The sequence below is a fragment of the Phodopus roborovskii genome, unplaced genomic scaffold, assembly GCF_943737965.1.
Source record: "Phodopus roborovskii unplaced genomic scaffold, PHOROB, whole genome shotgun sequence".
Taxonomy (NCBI): Eukaryota; Metazoa; Chordata; class Mammalia; order Rodentia; family Cricetidae; genus Phodopus; species Phodopus roborovskii.
Window position 1 is genome coordinate 2,480,850 of NW_026126487.1, and position 23,486 is coordinate 2,504,335.

At 40.8% G+C, this 23,486-nt stretch overlaps 1 protein-coding gene across 2 annotated transcripts in view; it reads left to right on the forward strand.

The window, feature by feature from the left end:
- Positions 1 to 23,486, forward strand: part of Fto (FTO alpha-ketoglutarate dependent dioxygenase) — a 345,911-nt gene that overhangs the window by 113,440 nt on the left and 208,985 nt on the right. For both annotated transcript variants that reach the window (XM_051195118.1, XM_051195117.1), the window contains exon 4: positions 4,918 to 5,061. In XM_051195118.1, the coding sequence (XP_051051075.1) occupies positions 4,918 to 5,061 (144 nt within the window). The remainder of the gene's footprint in view (positions 1 to 4,917; positions 5,062 to 23,486) is intronic.

Here is a 23,486-nt window from a genome sequence, read left to right on the forward strand (position 1 = left end):
AAAAAAAAAAAAAAAAAAAAAATTATCACACTTAAGCTTCTCTCTTCCTTGCATAGCTCACCAAACATCATCCTAATGAGCTCATTTCAAAGGTGCTGGGCTGGGCTGTGTAACAAAGGGTGGTCAGGAAGCACTGATTGCCCTTGCTGTCTGGTTGTGGTTCGGGGACTTACTGGTTCCAGATTAAGGATAGTGCCAAGACAAGGGAAGGTAGGCAAGTGTTTGGTCAGCCTGTAGATGTTCAGCCACATCCTAGGATGTGTACCCTGGGCAGCGCACCCAGTCCCTAAATGCTGCAACATGCATGTTAATGGCTGCTTACCTTGTCTGTTACCATTAAGGCCACCTGGACAAAGCATCTTGGGATAGCAAAGATGTAAGCACATGCTTTCTCACAACATTATCTTCTCCCAAAGAGCTGGAGATCAACTGATCTAGCTTTAATTACTTCATGTTGGATGTTGTTAGTCACGTTCTACTCTCAGGTGTGAGTCATATGATGTCATTATGATTTTGTTTTGACTCGGCTTGGTCAGTATTTACCATTGACTTCTTTGCCAAATCACCAGTATCAGTAGTCCATAGACAAGATCAGCAAGTATTTTCTGTAAATGGTCAAATCCTAACTATTCTGGGGTGGGTGGATCTTGTGGTCTTAGTGTTCCCTGGACGTCTTACTATGAAATACTGTAATGACTGAGCATGAGTAGGGTCTGGTTAAACTGTAGTTGGAAGCAGGTCATGAGGCTGATTTACAGTCAGGCTCACTCTGTACTCTAGCTGTAAAGCATGGATCACAGACTTTGCTCTAGGATCCAGAAAGATCTCACAAATGAGTGAAATGCAGTGACTGCCTGGGGGCTCTGGACAGCAGAGAAGTCATGCCTTGTGTAAGAGGGCTGGCTATGTTTTACCTGTAGCCATGTGTAATTGACTCAGGGATGCATACTCTTATAATTTAAGGATAGTTGAATCTGGATTATAATACAGAGGTTTTTTTAGGGTTATTTATTTTATTTTATGTGTGGGGATGTTTTGCCTGCTTGTATGTATGTATGTGCTTGCCTAGTGTACCTGAAACAGTTACAGACAATTGTGAGCTGCCATATGTGTGCTAGGAATCAAGCCCCTTTGGAAGAGTAGCTCTTGACCACTGAGCCATCTCTCCAGTCCCTAACAGTACGTTTGTCATTTGCTAACTGATTCAGATTTGTTAAAGCAATGCAGTGCAGGCAGAGCTGAGTGCCTTTCGGTTCATTCAGGTTCACTAGTTCCCCTGTAGCACATTCCAGTGTTTTCAAGTGTAGCTATGCATTATGCATCAAAAGAAGTGTCTTCAGGATGCATCCATCCAACACAATAGCAGTGGCCTGTGCTGGTATTCTCCATAGCCATCATGTTGCCTGTGATGACCATGTCCTGTATATCCTCTAGAAATGTTCAAGAGCAACAACTAAACTAGAAAGTTAACTATGCTCCTGATACTAAAGCGTTTTTCTTTTAAATCAGCATTTCTGTTTCAAAATGGCTTTTTGATTAATCTAGGAAATGGGTCTACACTTGTTTTTACATGGTGGTATTCTTAAAGAAATTAATTAAAAGTTCCTCTTAACTAAAAGGTACTCACAAAAACATGTACTGTTTCTGGAAATGGTGGTACCTGTATTCACAACAGAGAGACAGAGGCAGGAGTATTGCTGAGACTTTGAAGCAAGCCTGGGCTACAGGGAACATTAATTTGAAGGAAGAACAAAGCCAAAAAGGGCTGCAAGCCTGCTCATGCAGTGATAGTCTGTCTTTAGAGTCAGATTTAGAGAACTGAAGAAAGTTAGATGTGCTGGGTTCATTATTTCAGGCAGAGATACCACAAGTACCTTACACATTTCTAAGGATATAGCAAGTCCTCAATAATGTTTCCTAAATGAACTTGAAAAGTTCATGTGTAGGGCCATCCCCAGAAAGGCAAGACTTAATGAACGGGAGGGGTAGTATGCACCTTCTGCTTCTTTATGTGTCTCTTCCACTCTGGACCTATAAAATCTTGATTATTTTTCCAGAAATATCTTAGGCACTGCGTCTTTGTACAAATTTTAGCCAATTCATTTTCTCTTGAAAGTATATAAAGTGGTTCCATGTTACTATTGAGTCATAGTATTGGTGATGGTCACATGATATTATATTGTCTGGGCATTTTATAATTTCTTCAAGCCTTTTAGTGGTACTGTAGCAAACAGTACTACAAGCTACAATGCCTGCTCAGTAGTTAGTCATTGTCACCCTCTGCAAGTAGGAACAGTAGTTTGCATTCATACTTCATATATTCAGTTTTAATATGTATGTCAGATTGTCCTCCACAGATACTATGGGGGAGCCAGGTTGCCACATTTTTACCAACACTGGATCATTTAAGGTGAAGACATAAGCCTGGTGGCTCATACTTTTCATCACAGCTCTTGGGAGGCAGAGGCAGGCAGATCTCTGCATTCAAGGCCAGCCAGGTCTACAGAGTCAATTCCAGGACAGCTAAGGCTACACAGAGAAACCTTGTCTCAAAACAAAATGAAAACAACAGTAAAGGAAGCTCTTCTGATTTGACAGGTGGTAGAATAGTCCTTCTAAGTGTAGTTTGCATTCTTTTATGTGACTAGGTTGAAAGTCTTTCTACTATCTGTATGAGCTTCTCTGTGTATGTCTGGGATCATCACTTTTATTCCCTTGCTTTTTTTTTCCTTTTTTATCTTCAGCCTTGGTAACATTGGCCCATTGGTCTGTTGATGTGTAGGAAACACAAGTATCCCTTGGCTTTTCTTTCTTTCTTTCTTTCTTTCTTTTTTTTTTTTTTTTTTTTTTTTTTATATACTTCTCTTTATACAGTAGTTTCTCATCATCTGTAGTTTGAATTTCTGGAGTTCTGTCTATGAATATTAAGTGAAAAGTTAGAAAGAAACAGTGACTTTGAAGGTGAATGCCTCCTTCTGAGCAGCAGGGTGAAAGCTGTCTTTATGTTCTGCCCAGGATGAGACATCCTCACTCCAGCCAGCATCTCCAAGCCTTACACATTAATGCCATCAGAGTTTTGGTAACTTGTAGTTGTTGGGTCTGCTGTGGCTATATTTCAGTGCTGATGTTCAGCTAAACTTTATTATTCTTGACAGTAGCCCCAAATCTCAAGCATTTAATGCTGGTGGTCTGTAGATCCCAACTAGTAACCATGAACTGTTTACATTCAATGAAAAGGTCAAAGTCCAGTAAATTATTCTGTATAGAGAGAGGTAGCCATAGAAACAGAGAATAGGGGCTGGAGAGATGGCTCAGGGATTAAGAGCACACTGGCTGCTCTTCACAGAGAATCTGGGTTCAATTCCTAGCACCCACATGGCAGCTCACAGCTGTCTGTAACCCCTGTTCCAGGGGATCCAATGCTCTCATACAGACATACCTGCAGGCAAAACACTTTTGTACATAAAATAATAGATTTTTTAAAAAAGAAACAAAGTATATTTGGATAGCTTTTATTAGCCCATCTTATTTGTAGGTGCTCTATTTTGTTTTTATTAATCTGTTGCAGCTGATTTATAAAATAAACTTTACGAGTGTATGAAGAACATACTTTCTAGACTCAACACTTGTGTTGGTTCCCATCAGAATAATGATAGATGCTTGTGTTGCTATGCCTCTGTATTGCTTACTTTTCTATTTGCATTAAGAGAGACAGTGACCCAGGTAACTTACAAAAGAAAGTATTTAATTTGGTGACCCTTGGTTGTAGAGGGTTAGAGTCCACGATTGTCACAGTAGGAAGCGTGGCAGCAGGTTGGCAGGCATAAGTACTGGAGCAGTAGCTGAAAGCTCATATCTGATGCACAGATGAGGGGGGAGGAGGGAGAGAGAGAGAGGGAGAGGAAAGAGAGAGAGATACCCAGTGATACACCACCACCAAGTTCACACCTTCTACTCCTCCACCAACTGGGGGCCAAGTATCAAATATTTTTCTTTCTCACCACCACAACACCCTTCGCTAATTCTTAGATTTGGGTACAGCTCTACTGTTGACTTTGAGACCGAGGCAGGTCTGTACTATATTATATTGAGGAAGTAGCTTTTAGTCCCATTATATTTAGGTTCCATTGAAGGATAATCTACTTATTTGTTTAGTTTTTGTTTTGTGTCACTAAAGTCCCTCTTTTCAAGTATGATGAATTTTAAACCTTTAGCTTTTGAATATTGGCTGTTTTGTAGAGCTACCCTTACATTCCTAAAATCAGGCCATAGAATGTTCCTTTAATATGATGTTGGACCTTGAGTCTGTGTTGTTAAGTTAGCAATTTAACATTGATTAGTAGATGTGAGATTGGTTTTTGTCCAAGCATGTTTTTTTTTTTTTTTTTTTTTTTTTTTTGTACTTTGATGTGTTATTTTAATAGAATGAATCTGGGAATGGCCTTTCCTATGTTCTTAAGCAGTACAGAGGCCCACTAAAATGTAGGGAATTTTTTGAAAGTCTTTGAGCCTGCTACCTTGAGAGATTAACTTTGGTATTTTTCTCTCCATCCTGCATTTTTTTTTTTAGGCTTTCCCTTTTCTCTGTATTGTTGTAGTGATTAGTATCTTGTTGAAATGGACTTAATTGACCTATTCTAACTTATTTGCTTTGAACTGAGCAAAATAATCCTTTATTCTCTTAATCTCTGGTTATTTCCTTATTATTATATTTAAGGGTTTCTTTTGTGTGTGGGGGGGGAGATAGATCCATGCTTAAAATATTCTCATATGTCTTCTTAGAAGTTATGACACAAAAAGATGTACTTGACCTGACAGCCGTATTTTATTAAGAGGCCAGTAATTCCTAAAGTAATAGCTGAAATCTCAGGAATGTGGATGAAATGTGCCTTTGCTGAGCTCTTCCCGTCTCCACAGGCTCTGAGGACGAAAGCGAGGACGAGTCCAGCTTTGAGGGCAGAGATCCCGACACTTGGCATGTTGGTTTCAAGATCTCATGGGATATCGAGACGCCAGGCTTGGCAATACCTCTTCACCAGGGAGACTGCTATTTCATGCTAGGTAATGTTCAGAGACTCTGGGCTGCTGTTTTACTTGTCTGAGCTTAGAGATGTAGGGGCATGCATGTTTGGGGTCTGTCTTTTGAAGTAAACTTTTTGAATACTTTGTATTCATAATGATTTTTTGAGAACATGTAACTCATTAATTTATTCTTTTCTTATATGTATGCATATATATATGTGTGTGTATATATATACATATAATATATATATATTTTAAATTTAATTTATTTTGTGTGTGTAAGTGGCTTTGTCTGCATGTATGTTTGTGTGCCACATGCTTATGTGGTGTGCATAGAGGCAAGAAGAGGTTGGACCCCCTAAAACTGGAATTGTAGACATTTGTGCGCCACCATGTAATTAATATAGGTGCTGGGAACTGAGCTCAGGTCCTCTGCAAGAGCAAAAAAGCCAGTTTCTTCCCAGGCTTGGCCACAGGATCTTTCTCTCTGCTTGTGTTTTAATTCTTTGCAAAGTATTATTTATGGGATTACAGTAAATGAAGCTGTGGAGTTTGAGGTGCTTTGATTCTTGCTGCTTTGTTTTTAGAATTTTTGGTGATACTTATTCTCAACTTGTTTTGCATTGCAAAATGTGCAAAGGTATGCTTCTTCTGATTTTTAATGGTGAAGCTTCTAATGGGCTGGGGAGATGGCTCACCAATGCAAGGATGAGGACCTGGGCTTGATCCACAGAAGTAATCCAAGGTGTGATGATGTGCCCTTAAATCCCTGTACTAGAGGAGTCAGGAGCATCCCTGGGGCTTGCTGATTATCCAGCTCAAACCAATGAAAGATTACATCTCAAAAAACACACCAGAGAAGAGTACCAAGGCTGACTTCCAGCTTCCATGCATACACACACATGTCTACTGGCATACACAGGTGCACCTCCACAAAGAGCATGCACACATGTACACATAAACATACAGCTTCTCACAGTTTATCTGTGTGCCATCTGAGTGCCCCCAGGTTTGTCTTATTTCCCGTCTAATGATCTATTGGCTTTTAGCTAGGAAGAATCAGGGCTTGAGATCAGTTTTTGGATAGGATTATTTTCCTGTTACCTTTCTTATTTGTGGAGGTTCTGTGTTGCAGCTATGGAGTAAGGCTCTGAGGAGACACTGGGGCACAGTAAATCTAGCTCCTTGCCTCTTAGGACTTCCATTATTCACATTAGAGAAAGTGAGGGTTGGTTAGACAGACAGACAGACAGTCAGACATAGACAGATGAACACACTAATAACATTAACATTGAGGGAGCAGAGTATTAATTCTGCAGTTGGCTTCTCTGAGGGTTTTTTCCTTGGTGTTTGCATGTGGATTGAAAATAACTGTGCGACTTAGTGCTGTAACCTTTTGCAACTCAAGTTCAGTGTCTTGCTTCAACAATATACAAATCTCTGACTCTAAACAGCCTTCTGAGGGAGATGTCAGAGCTTCAGATTTGCCCATCACTCCATTCATACGTGGCAAAACAGAGGCTATAGCAGCCGCAGACTTCACATGTAATGCTTTCCCCACATTAGTGATCATGTCAGCTGGATCTCAGGATGCCGAAACTCTGGAAGTTGGCAGCATTAAGGTCATCTCTCACCTCATCCCCCATTTGACTTCAGGATCCATGCTTTTACTCTGAAGTCTCTTCCCTATCATTGAATGCCATTTGTATAAAAAGATTATAACTTAAGTTTTTATGTTCTCCCAAAATTTGAATGTTTGGCTTAAATCTAAATAAAAGACGTCTTTTGGGATACTTTGTTGGTAATTGTAGTTTTTATTAATAATTTGCATATGTAGAGGCGATAAGAGCCAGAATGGAGCCTTTTCAAATAGTTTCCTGTCTATCTGTGCATGAAACCAGTGGGTTTGCACTGTAAAAGTTCTGCTATCATCTGTTCATTTAATAACATCCTCTCCATTTCTCTGGTTAAAAAAAGCAGAATATGGAGGCTAGAGAGATAGCTCAGTGGTAAAGAATGTGCACTCCTTTTGCAGAGAACAGTTCAATTCTTAGTGCCCATGTAAATCCAGGGTGTCTGACGCCCTCTTCTTGTCTCTGTTGTACCTGCACTCACATGCATATATCTCTGCAAGACACACATGTGTATACATAATTAACAAAGAAAAAAATCAGCATATGTTCATCCTAGAGAAAAGAAACTGTAGAATATAAAAGGAATGTGGAATATAAAAGGAAAGAATATAAAAACAAGTTTCATATGTGATTTATTATATTCCTGCTCCATCTGTCCCTATATATGCATATCTGGAATGGTAGTAATGTTAATATCAAACATACTTATTATGAATTAATGACAAGTGAGGCATTCTGTTGTTTTGCTTGTAACCCTGAGAAGCAAATATTAGCTATTCTTATAAATGACTGATGGTTAGACTGATAGACTTGTCCGTGGTACACAGCTAAGAAGAGTGAGGAGTTAGAGCCTGACATGGTCTACTCAGATAGACTCATCATTCCCACATCAGGCCTTTCTCTTCCCCTGGCAGCCCCCATGACCCCTCACCCTACACACAACACCCGCACTTCCCCCAGGTCTGGGCTTTCACTCCACTTCTCTCCGTTAAGCATCGTCGTTCTGGAAGGGAAGATTATAGATTTCTGTTTTTTGTTTGTTTGTTTGTTATTTTAAAGTGTTTTTTCTTTTCAATTTAATAACTGGTTTAGTAGTGAAAACATTTAATCAATTACATTTTCAAAACATTTAATTGATTACATGATCCTCTTAATGTAGTCATTACAAGGAATGTATATGTCCAAATGTTCACCAACTCTCTAACATTGTAAACTACAATAGATTCTAGTTCTTTCTACCTCCAGCCTTCAGATGTAGGTGACAATGTTGGTTTCTACTATACTGTTTTAGGCATAACAAGTGCACCTCAAAGCCTGCATTTAGAATGTATTTTTATGAAGATATCATATTTTAGTTTAAAATGAATTTTTTCCATCTCCTATTTTAAAAACTCATAATTTGAAAAAAAAAAATAGAAGCAACTGTTGTATAGTTTTGTCTTTTCACGTAGCGTTTAAAATGGCTTTGGGCCCTCTTCTGAGAACTAAAGTCTGGATTTTACAGCGCTTACAGAAAGGAAACAGTTTAGCTCAATTTATAATAATATATTGGTCTGCAGAGGAAGTGCAGCCCAAACCCCACTGTCTCAAGTGAATACTCCAGGGGTGTCTGATGGGGAACGTGTCGGGTGCTGGCAATAAATCCACTGCCGTGGGTGTGAGTGAAAGCCCTGTTGGCAGTGCCTGAGGACACGCTTCATGGGGTTGTCACAGTTTTACTTTTAAATTGGAATCTTTGCCCTAATCTCAGAGTTAGACAAGACCAGATTTGCAAACAGATTTACAATTTTCACTAATTTTCCAAACAGGACTTCAAAACACACTTAGAGGAGAAAGAAAAAAAAGAGAGAGAGAGAGAAAGTAAGAAAAAGAAGAAGGAAAAAACATTCACTCTGGTGTTTCTCAGGGTCGAATGATTTACTTTGCCACAGCTGTTTTCCATAGACTGCTTGTAGCCAGGGAGTTAGGGACTTAGGAGTGCTTGGAGACAAACTGGGTTTGTTTTTTGTGGAGCAGATTATACAGTTCAAGGGACAGCAACTAAACTCTGTTCATTAACCAGGAGCTGGGTGTGGAGATGGAATGTTTGGGGACAAAGGTGAGTAAACACTGGGCAAACCTCCACTGGTCCCAGGTCCCATAGTGTATCACTGTGATGTCTTGAATGTCACCGTTCATGGCTGATCTCTCTGGTCTCTTTACTCTTATTACTGAGTCGAGACAAATCTCTCTTTGAATGTCTGTTGTTAGTACTATAACCAGCTGCTACTTCAGAGCCCTAGTCGTTAAATTCAAAGACAGAATTCTTGGCTGAAGCAGGAAGAGACTGTAGAAGTTGAAATACCTGACTTTGTTGGGTTTCACTTTCACTCACCACCATGTAGAGGGACCTAAGGCAAGGCTTTAGGACTTCCTACCCACTGAGCAGGTTCCAGGCTAGCTGCACCATGCATGGCTGCACTGTGTCAGCACATCTTGGACCTTGATATAAAATGGGAGCTTCCCTTTGCCTTAGTTCTCACTGCCCTTCTCAGGAGTTAGAAGTGTGTGGGTCTATGCCTTTCAGGCTACAGGACTTACTGCAGAGACTGGGACCTGGGCCATGGCATACTGGAGAACCAAGGAGGCGAGGTAGTGATACAAGAGTGCTCAGTGTGGATGCTTCTCTTGCCTCAGGCCCAGAGTTCCATGGGCTTTGCAGCTCATTGCTTTACACGTATATTTCCATAACCTCACAGAGTAACTACAAGAGCGGTAAATCTCACCAATTGACATGAGTTAGCATCTGGCCACTGCTGAATGGGAACTCTGCTAACCAGTATTACTTTGTTGGAGGCTGCCTTCACTTATGAAACCTGGTCATTTTCTTTAGATTTATTTCCCCGTCTATGAAATACTTGTGGCTTAGCAGCAGCAAGGCCAGAACACTGTGAACATTTGATGTGGTGTAACCTGAAGTGTGACGCCTGCTTCTGTTTTTCAAGGCAACATGGGCACTCTAGTTGGAGGCTGTCTCCTTGTGGGCAGGAAGAACAGAGGTCTCTAGGATTTAACTTAGCCTGACTGGGGGCTCTCTGGGGACTTAACTTGGAGACTGTAGTATCTTTGTAAATCCTTCAGGTGTTCCTCAGCCCTGCCTAGATTTAGATATTTTATTCAAAGCCAAAGACTTCTGACCCCATTCCCTTCCTCCCCCAGCCTCTAAGTGACCAGCTGAAGTAAAAAGTACATGTAATTTATGGCTTAATCATAAATTCAAAATAATTATACTTTATTACCTCTCACAGGCCTTGAGATGTAGGTGCTATGTTCTGTTTTCTGCCGAGGCAAGGGAATAAGGGAATCAGTGATAAATTATAAGTTGAGGCTGCAGCCCGTAAGCTTGAGGAATTGCCATTCCACTGGAAAGTGCTTGAACAGCCAAGTGAGCACCTGTCATGTTTGTTTTCACTCTGAAGGGTAGAAACATGACAGGACAGTTCCAGCTGCTTGTCTGATATGAACTTGTGGTGGTGTACTTATCTTCCCAGTGATGGCAGAATGTGCGGTGGCTGATGGGTTTTGCATCCGGGTGAGGCTATCTCCTGAAACTTTCACCCCAACACATCTGGCCAGAGGCTGACATTTTTTCACACTTACACTTTGTGACTGGCTTCCTGTTTCTTGGTATCCAGTAGAACTTGGAAGAGAGCCATGGCTTGTGGACAGAAAGCCACACATGCTCTTCAGTTTCTCAAGGGATTTTCTTCTCTCTGATACTTTCTGATCATACCCCAGTACCTCACATGCATGTAATGGGTGTCCGGTGAGGGCCAGTCTCTGTGCTGGAGTCTTTGATGTGCTGCGTTCGCTCCCTGTCAAAGATCATCAGGAGAGGGTTACTTTGCTCTGACCACCCCCTCCCAGAGGGAGATTGGTGGGGGTTAACTGCTGATGTGGGTACAGAGTTCCCTTTTTAAAAACGTGTGCATGTCAGTGTTGGTTATGTATGTGTATGTAGGGTATGTGCATGTGTGATCTGGTGTGCATGCACAGAGGCCAGAGGAAGATGTCACATGTCCTCCTTTATTACTCCGCCTTATTCTCTTGAGTTAGGGTCTCTTCCTGAACCTGGAGCGAGGCTGGGGCCCAGCAAGTTCCAATCCTCCTCCCATCTTCACGCCTCCCCCAGTTCCGGGGTTACTGGCGTGCATTGCCACACCAGACTTTTTGCATTTCTGCATTCAGTGAGATTTGAACTCAACCCCTCATACTTAAGGTGTTCTTGGTCACTAAGCCATCTCCCTAGGCCCCAAGACTCCTTTTGAAAGGAAATATTCTCTAAAAGTAGTCTGTGACTGTCATACTGTCATACAATATTCGGACGTGCTAAAGCACCTTCAATTGTGATCTTTAAGTGGGAGAACTGTATGTGGTGTAAACTCTATCTCATTAAAGATTTTAAAGATTTTAAACAGAAATGAGCTTCAGGGACATGTAACACTTTTTTTTTTTTTTTTTAAGGCAGCCTGCCCAGTGAATTGTGTGTTTAAATGCAAACCCAAGTGTCTGAAAGCCAGGCTCTTCATGCTTTGTCTAGGAATTATGTAGTCATGGGACCTCCTGTTTCTCTTCCTGGACTGTTGTAAAGATGACTATGCTTAGATTCCCAAAAGCCCAGTGAGGGCTGGTTTAGCTTTATCTCTTCTATAAGACTTGACAGCGGAAGTTAGACATGGTAAGTGCTTAATAAACAGTTACTGATTATGTGAATGAGTGAAACAAAGATGGTCTTTGTTTTTACTTCTTGGGAGTATGCTTGTCTATGTAGGCAGAAGCCCTTGAAAGTGCTGCATTGGGGCACATTTTGAATTTTCTTCCCAAACAAAGGTCCCTTCAGCTAATCCCTAGAGATCTCTAGAGACAGATTTAGACTTTTATGGCAGCTCCTTTCTTTGCATAGTGACCCATATTTTATCTCCATATGTTAGTTTCAATAAGTATGAGATATCATAGAATTTTACAACACAGCATGCTAATCAGTCTGTGCCTTCTCTCCTGAGTCTTAAGAAAACCCCAGGAGGTGAAAGTGTTCTTCCCTTCCTGGCTCGGATCCTGTGACTCCATCCCATTTCATCCAGTCAGAGCCATGCTGAACTGGGCTAGTCCTGTCCCTGCCTGGGATGCTGGGATTACAGGTGTGAGCCATTGTTCCTGGCTCCATGGATAAAATGGAGTTCCTTTTTCTGTAATGTATAAATACAGCCTGCTCAGTCCACATGATGTTATTTGTATATGATTTCAGGGTTGACTATTTGGTATTGGATAAGCAATTGGGGTGCTCTTTCCTTAAGAAAACTATCTTCCACTTCTCAGTATTCCTAGTTGCCTGTAGTTCTTTGTCTAGGGTTGGGGTGCCATGTGGTTTCCCTTTCCAAGTTGGCTTGTCTACTGTTGGTGTCCTTATTCTGGTCTTGTTGAGGCAGCTACACTGATAAGATTTCATGGGTGTGGTGTCCCTGGCATCTCTAAGGATATTCAGTCTTACAGCCTCCATCCTAGTCCTCTGGCTCATACAGTCTTTCTGTCCCCTCTTGGGGATGTTCCCTGAGCTTTAGGTGCAGGAGTTGTGTTGTAGATGGGTCAGTTGGGGCTGGACCTTGCACCATCACTTATTTTCTGTTTACTGATTGCTGTGGTTTTCTGTAACATCTTTGTCTGTTGCAGAGAGAAGTTCCCTTGATAAGAGCTAAGAGTTACTCTTAGCTATAAGTATTTAGAACATAGTTAGGAATTAAGCTGGTTTAGTCAAGTCTAAGATCTATATCCTCACTAGCCTGGGTAGTTGGATAGGTTTCTAGTACTAGACATGATTTTACTCTCACTGAGTGGTCCTTAAGTCTAATTGGAGAGCTGTTGGTTTCTGCCAAGATATGCTTGCCACTATTGCACTCTTGGAGTTACTGTGTCATACTGCTCATTGCTGTGCTCATAGGCATCATAGCTGGGTGGGACTGTTGGTTTTGTAAAAGCATGTTTTTTGAAGGTTTCATCTTATGACTAGATTATTAATTAAACATAACTCTCCTGATTCAGTCTTCCCCTGTGGTACATTTCCCATTGGACTGTAACTTTTAGTCCAGAAGTATTAGCTTTTCTTCTAGAGAGCCACTTTTTAGGAAGTGATAATATATATTTATATTGGTATGTCTCTCTGTGTGTGTATATGTGTACAAATTCTTGACACCAGTAAATGAGTAAATTAAGATTCCCTTTATTTTTATTTCATGATGTTATGTCTTTGCCATATAGGCAAAATAGAATATTCTATGTTTGACCATTCTTGACTAGGAAGATCCTTTGTTTGTTCTGCATTGTGTATATGAGTATGTGTGAGTGTATGTGAACTACATAGCACTTAGAGCAGCTGTTCTTAGCTTGTGTGTCACCACCCCTTTGGGGCGTCAAAAGACCCTTTCACAGGGGCTGCCTAAGACCATCAGAAACATTACAGTTCATAACAATAGCAAAATGGTACTTATTAAATAGCAAGGAAAATAACTGTGGTTGGAGATCCCCACAGCATGAGGAAGTATATTAAAGGGTCTCAGTATGAGGAAGGCTGAGAACCTTAGAGGCTTGTTCCAAACAGGAACTTAGTATATATTCACAGAGAATACCATTTTTTTTTTTTTATCCTCAGGCATTATTCAGATACATCTTAAAACTATCCTGTCATCTTGCTTGAATGAAAGATTAATTTTACACTGATTACTGAGGATATGATATCATTATATAAATATTATAATTTATATTATCCAGGTTACATATTCTTCAACTGCTGTTGAAAAACTGGATGTACAGCCTGAGTTAGAAGATCAGGAAGTGTGAAGGCACAGAATTAGAGATGTGTGGGATGTTCTGTTGCAGTTGTTAACTGGATCGCCTCACACTTTACTTGAGTAGTAGACAGGAAGGAGTGATGGCTCTGTCTAAACCAGGCAAAGGGAACAAACAACTTCACTCAACTTTTTTATCAACACCACTCTGTCTTTTCATCCTTCAGCCTCTCCAGCCCCCTGTACCCTCACTGCCTTGGGAAGTCTCACAGCTGGAAGAGAAAAGTGAGAAGGTGGCTGTTGCCAGAGTGCGATTAAAGATCCCAATGCATATTTAGAAAGCAGAAATGGATTATTAATCTCAAGACTCTAGTCTCCTTAAAATACAACAGCAAAGTAAACATTCTACAAGTTAATTTAAAACAAGAGGACAGAGGTGAGCGTCTCCTGCTTCTGTCATGTCTGGCTTTGTTTGTATGGCCATGGATAAAACCCAGGGCCTTGCAATGCCAGGCAAGGCCACTGCTGCTGGGCCACACACCTAGGCCTGTGTGTGCGTTTTTTAGAAACGCTTTTAGTCTTGTACATTTACAAAGCTAAGGCCTTCACTGGATAGGCTTTACCATTCCTGTTTGTTTGTTTGGTTTTTGTTAATGAATATATCTCCATATTTACATTTCCACTTGTTTCTTTAAAATATGATGTATCTCAATTTCAGAGAAAAGAAAAATGTTTTGGGGGAAATTAATAACATATGGGCCATAGTCACTGTGGAGAATTTACAAACTATAGGAATATATAAATTGGTAGTAATGTTTATAACAAAATTTATTTAAATTCTCCTTGCACTATTCCTACATTTTATAACATTTTGTTTGTTTGTTTTTTTTTTTGTATGTGAACATATTACTCCATTGTTTGTATCCCGGGGCTGTAATAGCCTTAGTATTTCTCTTATTGAATATTCCTTGATGATATATTTTTAAAATAGGTCTAAAAGTAATTTTTTACATTCAAGCAGTATGGTGAAATAGGAGTTTTCAGCACCACGCCCCTCGTTGAAATGCCATTTGAACATTACCTATGCACAAGGATGCCTTCGGAGTGACCTAGTAATCTAGAACAGAGATGACAGCATGGAGTTAGAGCAGAGAAGAAACACGAGGGAGAAAGTAGGGAGACTGTCTGTTTCTTTATCACTCTCCTTCACCCTAACTGAGGGGGACAGACTCTGCATGGGTGGAGGGAGCATAATTGAGGTTACAGTCCCGGCAGTACGTGGGAGAAGCATAGACCTGAGGGGGTGATAGGACGTGGACATGATAGCAGGCCCATCCCAAGGAACTCTGGCCTGAAGTGCCAAGTCTACCCAGTACCAGTCCTATCTCTACCTGCCCAGGCTCCAGTCTGGCCTCTAGAGAGCCTGATCTATGTCTGTCTATGTGAACTTAGACTCTGGGTCAGGTTCCGTGTTGGCTGTCTTTGTAGCACTTGCCCTTCACATTTGACACAGGCCATATCTGGGCAACGAACGGGCCTCTAGGCCTAAGACTGCTCACACAGAATCTCTAGCCAGAGCGGTGCGTGTGAGCCAGGGCTGGCCTGCTCCTATTGGTCCAGACCCCAGGCTAATTCCCATAAACCAAGAACCGAGTCCCATATTATGGATCCATGATCCAGCTTGCCTTTAAGGAGCCAGTTATCATCCTAGCTGTCTGTTGACCCAAGCTGCAGGCCAGCCTACTTACAAATTAGTAGTTTCTTAACAAAAAACAAAACAAAAAACCACCCCCCCCAAAAAAAAATAAAACTTGAAGAATGACATATTCAATGTTTTGCAGGAGAAAATCTGGCAACAAATAGTACTAAACATGACAAGGCTGTCCTTCAGAAATAACAGTAAGGAGAAGTCTTATCTACATAACACAAGATCTAGGCATTCATTGCCATTCAGTGTGTCTATAAAAATTGCTAAAGAGACATATTCATGTGGAAATGAAAGGCTGCTGACTGACAAAATGAAAACAAAGTATGAAATTCACTACAAAGGTAAGACTATAACTCAGTATTCTCTAATAAAGTAATTGTGTCACATAAATAACTCATATAAAAGTTTAAAGACAAAGTGTTAAAAACCAGTATAACTGTACTAATGGAAACACTATACATGAAGGTCTAAACCGACATTAACCACAAAGTGTGAGTGAACAAACTACAAGGCACAGTGTTCTTGCGGTGTTGTCATTAGCTTAACTAACAGACTGTTCTTGCTGTAAATTACACAGGCCTCATAGTAACTAAGAAACATGGAGTTGATACACAGAGGACAGAGACAAAGAAATCAAAGTGTACCACTGCAGAATAGCCATCATGTCATAGCGAGGCCAAAACAAGAGGAAGAAAGCAAGAAAGCAATGGGGGGAAATGGCAATAAACACACGGAGTTGGTTCTCTAATCGCATTCAGTTATGGAATTGCTGCATGAATTTTTAAAAAAACAAACCCCAACTACAGTAGTTCCCTCTTAGCCACATGTTCCAGGAAACCCAGTGGATTCCTGAAATTATGGGTGTGCCAAACCTGATCTACCCTGTTTTTTCCCTATAATGTGAATTTATGATAGTTTAATTTATAAGGTAGGTGTAAGGGATTAATAGAAAAGCTATGATAGAATATCTATAATTGTGCTGTAATAGAAGTTGTGATTAACAGCAGTGAGTAATAGAATGACTATAATTTACAGTAATAAAGTTCATGTATGTGGATTTCCCACAGAGATCTCAGAGCATACTCCCCTTTCCTTTGTGGTAGGGTGTGATATGGTGCCACCATGATGAGGTGGAGTAAAGTAAGACAGCACTGATTTGGCACTTGGACAGGGGCTGATTTTCTTGTGATGAAACCTCACAAAGATGATATGGTTCAGGTGATCCTGGTGTGCCATCATGAGATAGAGGTTGGGTTGGGTCGATTGCCAGTAATTGAACCAGCAGAAAGTAACTGAGGCTAAGGGGAGACTGCTGTCTGTGCCTCCTGTCAGATACTTGCTGTAGCCAAGTACTCTCCCCAAGATGAATGGGTAGCAAAAGATGAATGGGAAGTAACAGCCGAAGAGAAGTGAGGCTCGATTCCACAAACTCATGAGAGATGAAGATCATATGGAATAATAAGTTTGGTAAGCCTTTATACATGCTGTAGTTGCAAATAATACATTCATGAACACCTCAGTACATGAAGCTAATATTAGATCTGAAGGGAGAAATATTTAGCAATACATATATAATAGTAGAAGAGCTCAGTTCCCTATTTTCAATAATAGATAGATCATACAGACAGAAAATCAATAAAAACAACAGGCTTGGACAACCATGTCAACCCAGTAGAGCTGACAGACATGTCTGGAGCTGCCCTTCCAGCAGCAGGGCGTGCAGCGTGTGTGAAGTGTTCCCCAGGTTATTTTGCCACAAAACAAGTACTAATGCTTTTAAGAAGCTAACATTTTCTTCTTCCCCACAATGTTGTACATGCAGAAGTATCAGTGTATTATATTGTTCTGTAAAATTCACATCCTAGAATTTCTGTAAAATTCACACATACTGGAATTTCAGAACTCCTCAAAAACTGGTTTCTTAAAAATGAAATAAAAAAGGAACTAAAATCATTTTAGAGAACTAAAAATAGAAACAAAAACACCAAAACTCTTGTGATGCAACAAAAGCATCTCTCAGAGGGTTGTTTATAGCAGTAGTTGCTTATATTAAGTTAGCGGAAAGACCACAGATAAGACAGCTTAAATCTCAAGAAACTAGAATGGGGGGGGGGGACCTAATTTCAAACTAGCAGAAGGAGGAAATAACAAAGAACAGAATAGAAATAAGTGAACTAGAGACCAGAAAGATAATAGGAAATGTACACAAAACTAAAATTACAGTTTTTTTTGAAAAGTTAAACAAAATTAAGTGAAAGAACAGAGAAATAGATTAGAAATGAATGTACATTCCCAAAAACTTGTACCATGGAGTGTAATAGATCTTAAGAGACTGCTGCGAACAGCCTTATCAAATCCAATTTAGTAGCCTAGACAAAGGGATAAATTCCTAGATACATAGCATTTCCAAGGCAGACTTGTGATGAAGTGGAGAATCAACACAGACAGGTGTGTAGTGATGATTATGGACTAGTAGTAATCTCAGCAGAGAAAAGCTGAGTTTCTGAGGGCTTTGCTAGATTTAACACCAAACATTTAAAGGACCTATAGTGATCCTTCTAAAAATTTTCTGAGAAACTGAAGAATAAAGAACATTTGTGAGTTAGGAACCCATCATCACCCACATAACACAAAGAAAGGTAGTAGGACAAGAGACAGTTACTGGCCTAGTATCTTGGAGGAACATAGATACAGTAACCCTTGACAAAGCATTAGAAAGCTGTACTCAGTAACAAAGGATCACATGCCAAGATCTACTGATATTTACCTACTGCTGGGCAGGACAGCCAAGCAAATGCTTATTGATTACCATTATATATTAATCGAATAAAAGTATAAATCACGTGATGATTGTAACAGATGCAGAAAAAACATTTGACAGACCAGACTCAGCATCATTCAGTGTCATATGTGAGAAGATTACACACATAGCACTTCTAGTCAGCATCATACTTGTTGGAGCAGTTAGACAAAATATAAGGCTTTCAGATCTGAACGGTGGCAGTAAACTGACTGTGATTGCAAATGATGTTAGACGTGTCTAACTCTCTAAAAAGAGAATGCAAAAAATAAAACAAATCAAAACCCTGTTAGAACTAATAAATGCAGTAAAGTTGCAAGATATAAGATAAACATAAAAAATCAGTTGCAGTTATATATACAGCAAACTTCAAAAACAAAGTAGACAATCCCAGGTACAATAAGGTCAAAATAAATTATTCAGGAATAATAAAGTGACCAAGAAATTGAAAGTTTTGTACATCAGGAACTATGAAACAGTGTTGAATAAATGGATGGGTAACCAATATTCATGGATTAGAAGAACCAACTTTGTTAATATGTCCATTAATACCACCAAATGAATTAGAATTTCAGTAACTGTGTGTGTGTGTGTGTGTGTGTGTGTGTGTGTGTGTGTGTGTGTGTGTGTGTGTAGGAGTAGAAGATAAAAGTTACTGAAATTTATATGAAACCACCCTAGCCTGTGGGATGGTGGTGTCTAATTGAGGGTGGTCTTCTACTCAGTTAAACCTTCCTGGAAACACCCTCATAGACCCACCCAAGCATGTATTTTCCTGGCAATTTTTATGTTTGTTTGTTTTTGTTTTTTGTTTTTCCAGACAAGCTTTTTTCTGTGTAATAGCCCTGACTATCCTGGAACTCAGTTTGTAGACCAGGCTAACCTCAAACTCACAGATTCCACCTGCCTGTGCTTCTGAGTGCTGTGATTAAAGGCATGTACCACCACCACCACCCGGCTTCCCTGGCAATTGTAAATCTAGTGAAGTTGATAATGATGTTTGTCAAACACCATTTGTTTATTTCTTGACTGTGTAAGCTTGGCTGGCCTGGAACTCTATTTATAGATCAGGCTGGCCTCAAACTCAGAGATCCACCTTCCCCTGCCTCCTGAGTTCTGGGATTAAAGTTGGATATCACCATACCTGGTCACAATGTTTTATATTTAATTTTTGTCAGAATGGATTTATACACTTGGTAAATACAAACTCGGGTCTTTTCACAATTTTGGAAACAGGTGTGTCATTTGCTTGCTTGCTTTCTTTTGTTCTCGGGTTTCAGTGATAGGTATTTTTGTGTCTCATCTCTCCTCTTCATTTCCTTCTGTGTTCCAGTGGTTTTTCTTCAGCTCACTCATCTACTTCAGTAGGTTGATTTCTTTCTTTCTTCTATTTTTTTTTTAAATCAAGTCATGTGCCATGTTTTCCAGTTATCATTTTTTCCAGTTCTAGTTAAAAACTAACTCTAGCAATCTTCACTGATCTCGAAGGATTCCATCTTCACATCAGCTCTGGCCTTCCAACGGCTGTAGCATGAAGACTTAGAAGACACTAGAATCGAGTAGCTTCTGAAAGAGTCGAGAATTTTCTAGCATGTTTTCTCAGTCAAAGTGGCTCTATGTCTTTGAACTGTCATCTGTGATTCATTTTTGTCCTTAAAAAGAGGATGACTATTGGCTACTTGGCGATTTGTCTGTGGGAGACTGAAATGAAATTTTGGCCAAATGTGTTCTTACAGCTAAGATGAAGATGGTAAATTGGATCATGTGTCACAGTTTGTGTGTCTTCAAATGGCAGGGATGCTTGCAGCATGAGTAGATGTGACTTATGGTAGCATTGTTTTTGTTCCATGCCCTCACTTCAGACCTACCTTGTTCCCTTCTCAGAACACAGCTTGCAACAGCAGCATTGTAGCATCAGAACGAAGTTGGTTATGTGCATACAGTGATGTCTCTCTGTGACAACAGCCCTGGCCTGAGCACCTATAGCTTGTCCTGGTTCTGTGGCAGGAGTGAATACTCCTTGGGATCCAGCTGTACATTTATTAGGCAGGATGCTCTTGAAGAGACAGCCACGTGTCTACCTTCTTTGCCCTTCTTTAATCTAAATCTACCCTTCTTTAATCCAATTCTAGCACCACTGACACTGGCTTCTAGAGTACCAAGCCCCTTTTTCTAATGCATGGTACTCTAAGAGCTTTTTGTGTGTTGTCTTCTGGTGAAGTTTCTCTGGGAATGAGGAAGTCAGTGTCTTTGTTTAGTCTGACATCTTGCCAGAGGTTTCCCTTCCCCCTCTTATCAGCTATTCAGTTCTGAAAATGTTCTCACTGAAGGGTGTCCCAACAGCTAGAAAAAAAGTAGGTCATAAATATTAAGATTGAGAGATGAGAATGGACAGGTAAGCGAGAATGAAGAGCTTCAGTGACTGTGGGAGCTCAGGGAGATTGGATTTCACTATCCAGCCTATTTACTTCAGGAGTGCCATGAGCCAAACTCCTGATTGTTACTTTAAGAAATTTGGGTGAAGTCACCTCCCGTGACTCTCTGAATGACAAAACCAAGAAAGTTGGGGTCTGGGCAGGTTTAGGGTGACCAACGGTCTTGGTTTATCCATAGGCGAAGGGGTCTCAGGTGGTGGGGCCGTTTGTGCTAAAACCCAGATTGGTATCCCTGGTGTGCCATTAAACTTCTGCACCCGTGGCTTTTATATGTGAGATGAGATTTCATGCTCCAGTGGACACCCAGGGCCCTCTATCCACAGCCACGGTGCTTTTTACATTGCTCTTTTGTGGAATGATCTGTAAGCCCTGTAAGTTGTGGCTAGAGGTCGTTTTTAGCTGTATTCTCAGATAATGCCAACAAAGCCACATGCTTTCAGTGTTTCTAAAATGTATTAAGAATAGACTTTGAAAGTGGGAGTGCCTTAATATGTCCTTTGAGATCTTCAATCCATGAATACTGAACCACTTTTAGAGGCTTGGAGTTTTAGAGAAATTAGTTCTAAAATCAGAAGCCACCTCCCCCCCCCCCCCGCCTCGCCCCAAGCAAGTCACAATGAATTAGGGGCATTTGGAAGCATTTTCTAAAGAATCATTTGATTAGAGAGTTGCAAAGATATAAAGGTTCACACACCAAAGAATTCCTTTGTAGGTGTGTGTCAATTGGCTCTAGTCACATTCATTGCCACTCAGTGAAACAAAGGCACTTGCCAAATATGTCCTTTAAGATGACCTGTCCTTAATGATGTCTGTGGGTCCTGATGTTGATAGGGCAGCAGTAACAAGGCCCTTGAGTGAACACATGGCATCTGTGTGCATTTCCTAGACCTGCTACGTTTCTTTCCAGAAGTCTGGCCTGTGGACGGATCCCCTCTGACTCCAGCTTTTCTGTACTCTGCTTGATTCTGAAACTCCTTTAGGTAAATGATGACAATGACACGCCATAGAGGGTCTCCATAGATATCTTAGTGTGTCCTTAAAGATGGCACCTTGAGGAGCAAATGTTCATTCAGCCCTCCTTGTCAGACTGGGTGCCAAGTCTGCACAATTGGATTGGCTTTAGTCTTCTGTATTGCCGTGTTTATGTTGGTACTCATGGCCCAGACATACCACAGATGTTTTGTTCAACTTACCAGTGTTTTCTACTGTTGTTTGTACCATATTCTAATGTTTTGTGATTTACTCACCTTCAGTCAGATTTTCCCCGAAGCCCCAAGAGTTGATCTGAATTCTGTTCTTCCCACCCCCTGCACTGAGAGGTTCTCTAGTCTTTCCCTAAAGCATTCTGAACCCCGTCACTCTTCCCATCTCTCTCATTGTGGTACAGGCCACTATTAACTTCCATGTCACCTAATGTCTCCTCACTAATTTCCCAGCGTCAGCTCTTGCTTGCTTTCAGGCTTCTGTTAGTTTCCATCACTATAATGAACCACTCAAGGCAGGCTAACCATATGAAGTTGATGCTTATTTTACCCCAAAACTTCTGGAAATCCAAGCTCAGGGGATCATAGCTGGTAATGGTCCTGAGCTGGTACCAAGTACTACATGGTAAGTGACAGAGCCTATCCCCACCCCTACCCCATGAGTGCTTGTGTGTGTGTGTGTGTGTGTGTGTGTGTGTGTGTGTGTGTGTTTTGGGGGTCGCTTATGTGTGTTTGTGTGTGTGCTTGTGTCTTGTTTTTCTCACTCCTCCTATAATGTTGCCAGAATTCAATCATGGAGCTCCACCCTAATGACTTTACCTAATTCTGATTCTGATCGCTACCCCAAAGACCTTGGCCTCTAAGTACCCTAGTCAGATTAACTTTGTACTCACTTACTACCTCACAGTAGACATTAAATTTCAATACTCAGAGCCAACAGGGAACTCTGGCCATATTCAAACCACAGCATCATCTCTTGTTTCTGTACAGCTGCTCAAGCCAATTAAAAATACTTAGGCCACATGATATATCTGAGAACTTTCCTAAGTGTCTAAACTAAAACAGCAGTGGTTAACCTTTCTGTGTGAGTGTGATTTGTATATATTCATGTGGTTATGTGCATGTATGTGTGAAGGCCAGAGACTGATGTCTGATATCTTCCTCGATCACTCTCCTCCTTGTATTTTTTGAGACAAGGTCTCTTATTATACTAGGAGTGCAACAGTTTGACTTGGATAGCTGGCCAGTGAATGCCAAGAATATACCTGTCTCCATCCACATCTACTAGATGGGTGCTGCTTGACATAGCTTTTACACAGTGCTGGAGATCCACACTCAGGTCCCCATGCTCAGGAACTCCCTGGCAAGCCATCTTTCCCACCTTGTCAGCCCTTAGTCACTTTCCATCTTGCTTCAACTACATACCAGACAAGAAGAAACTTAATGGAGAACAGTTTATTTTGCCCCACAGTTTGAGAATACGGTTCACTGGAGGATGGCATAGCAGCAGGAACCTGAGATGGCTGATCACATGGGTTTGCATGTGGGAATCTAAAAGCACATAGGAAGTAAGGTCAGGCTGTCGAACCTGAGAGGCTACTTCCTGTGACCCATTTCCTCTATTGAGGCTCTAAGAATCTTTGTCTTTCCAAACCAGCACCATAAACAATATTCAATCAAGCCTGTGAAGGACAGTTCTTACTCAAACCTCAACGAACTCTACATCCTTATCATGCTTGGCAGAGACCCTTAAAACTTTGTTCAACTTCCCTGTGCCTTTCTCACCATGTGTCAGTCAACTGGTCCTGCTATGTATATGGTATTTATTAGAACAGCTTACAGGCTGTGGCCAGTTAGTTCAATAATGGCTGGCTAGCAACAAAAAGTTCAAGAATCCAGTAGTTGTTCAGTCCACAAGGCTATGTCGAAGCCGGTCTTCGGTATATTCTGGAATCCTGAGGAAGCAGGCTGTAATGCCAGGGAATGAGCGGATTTGCTAGTGTGAGATAGAGCAAGCACAGTCAAAGACAGCAAGGTCCCTTCTCCCATGGCCTTTATATGGGCCACCAGGAGAAGGTGTGGCCCA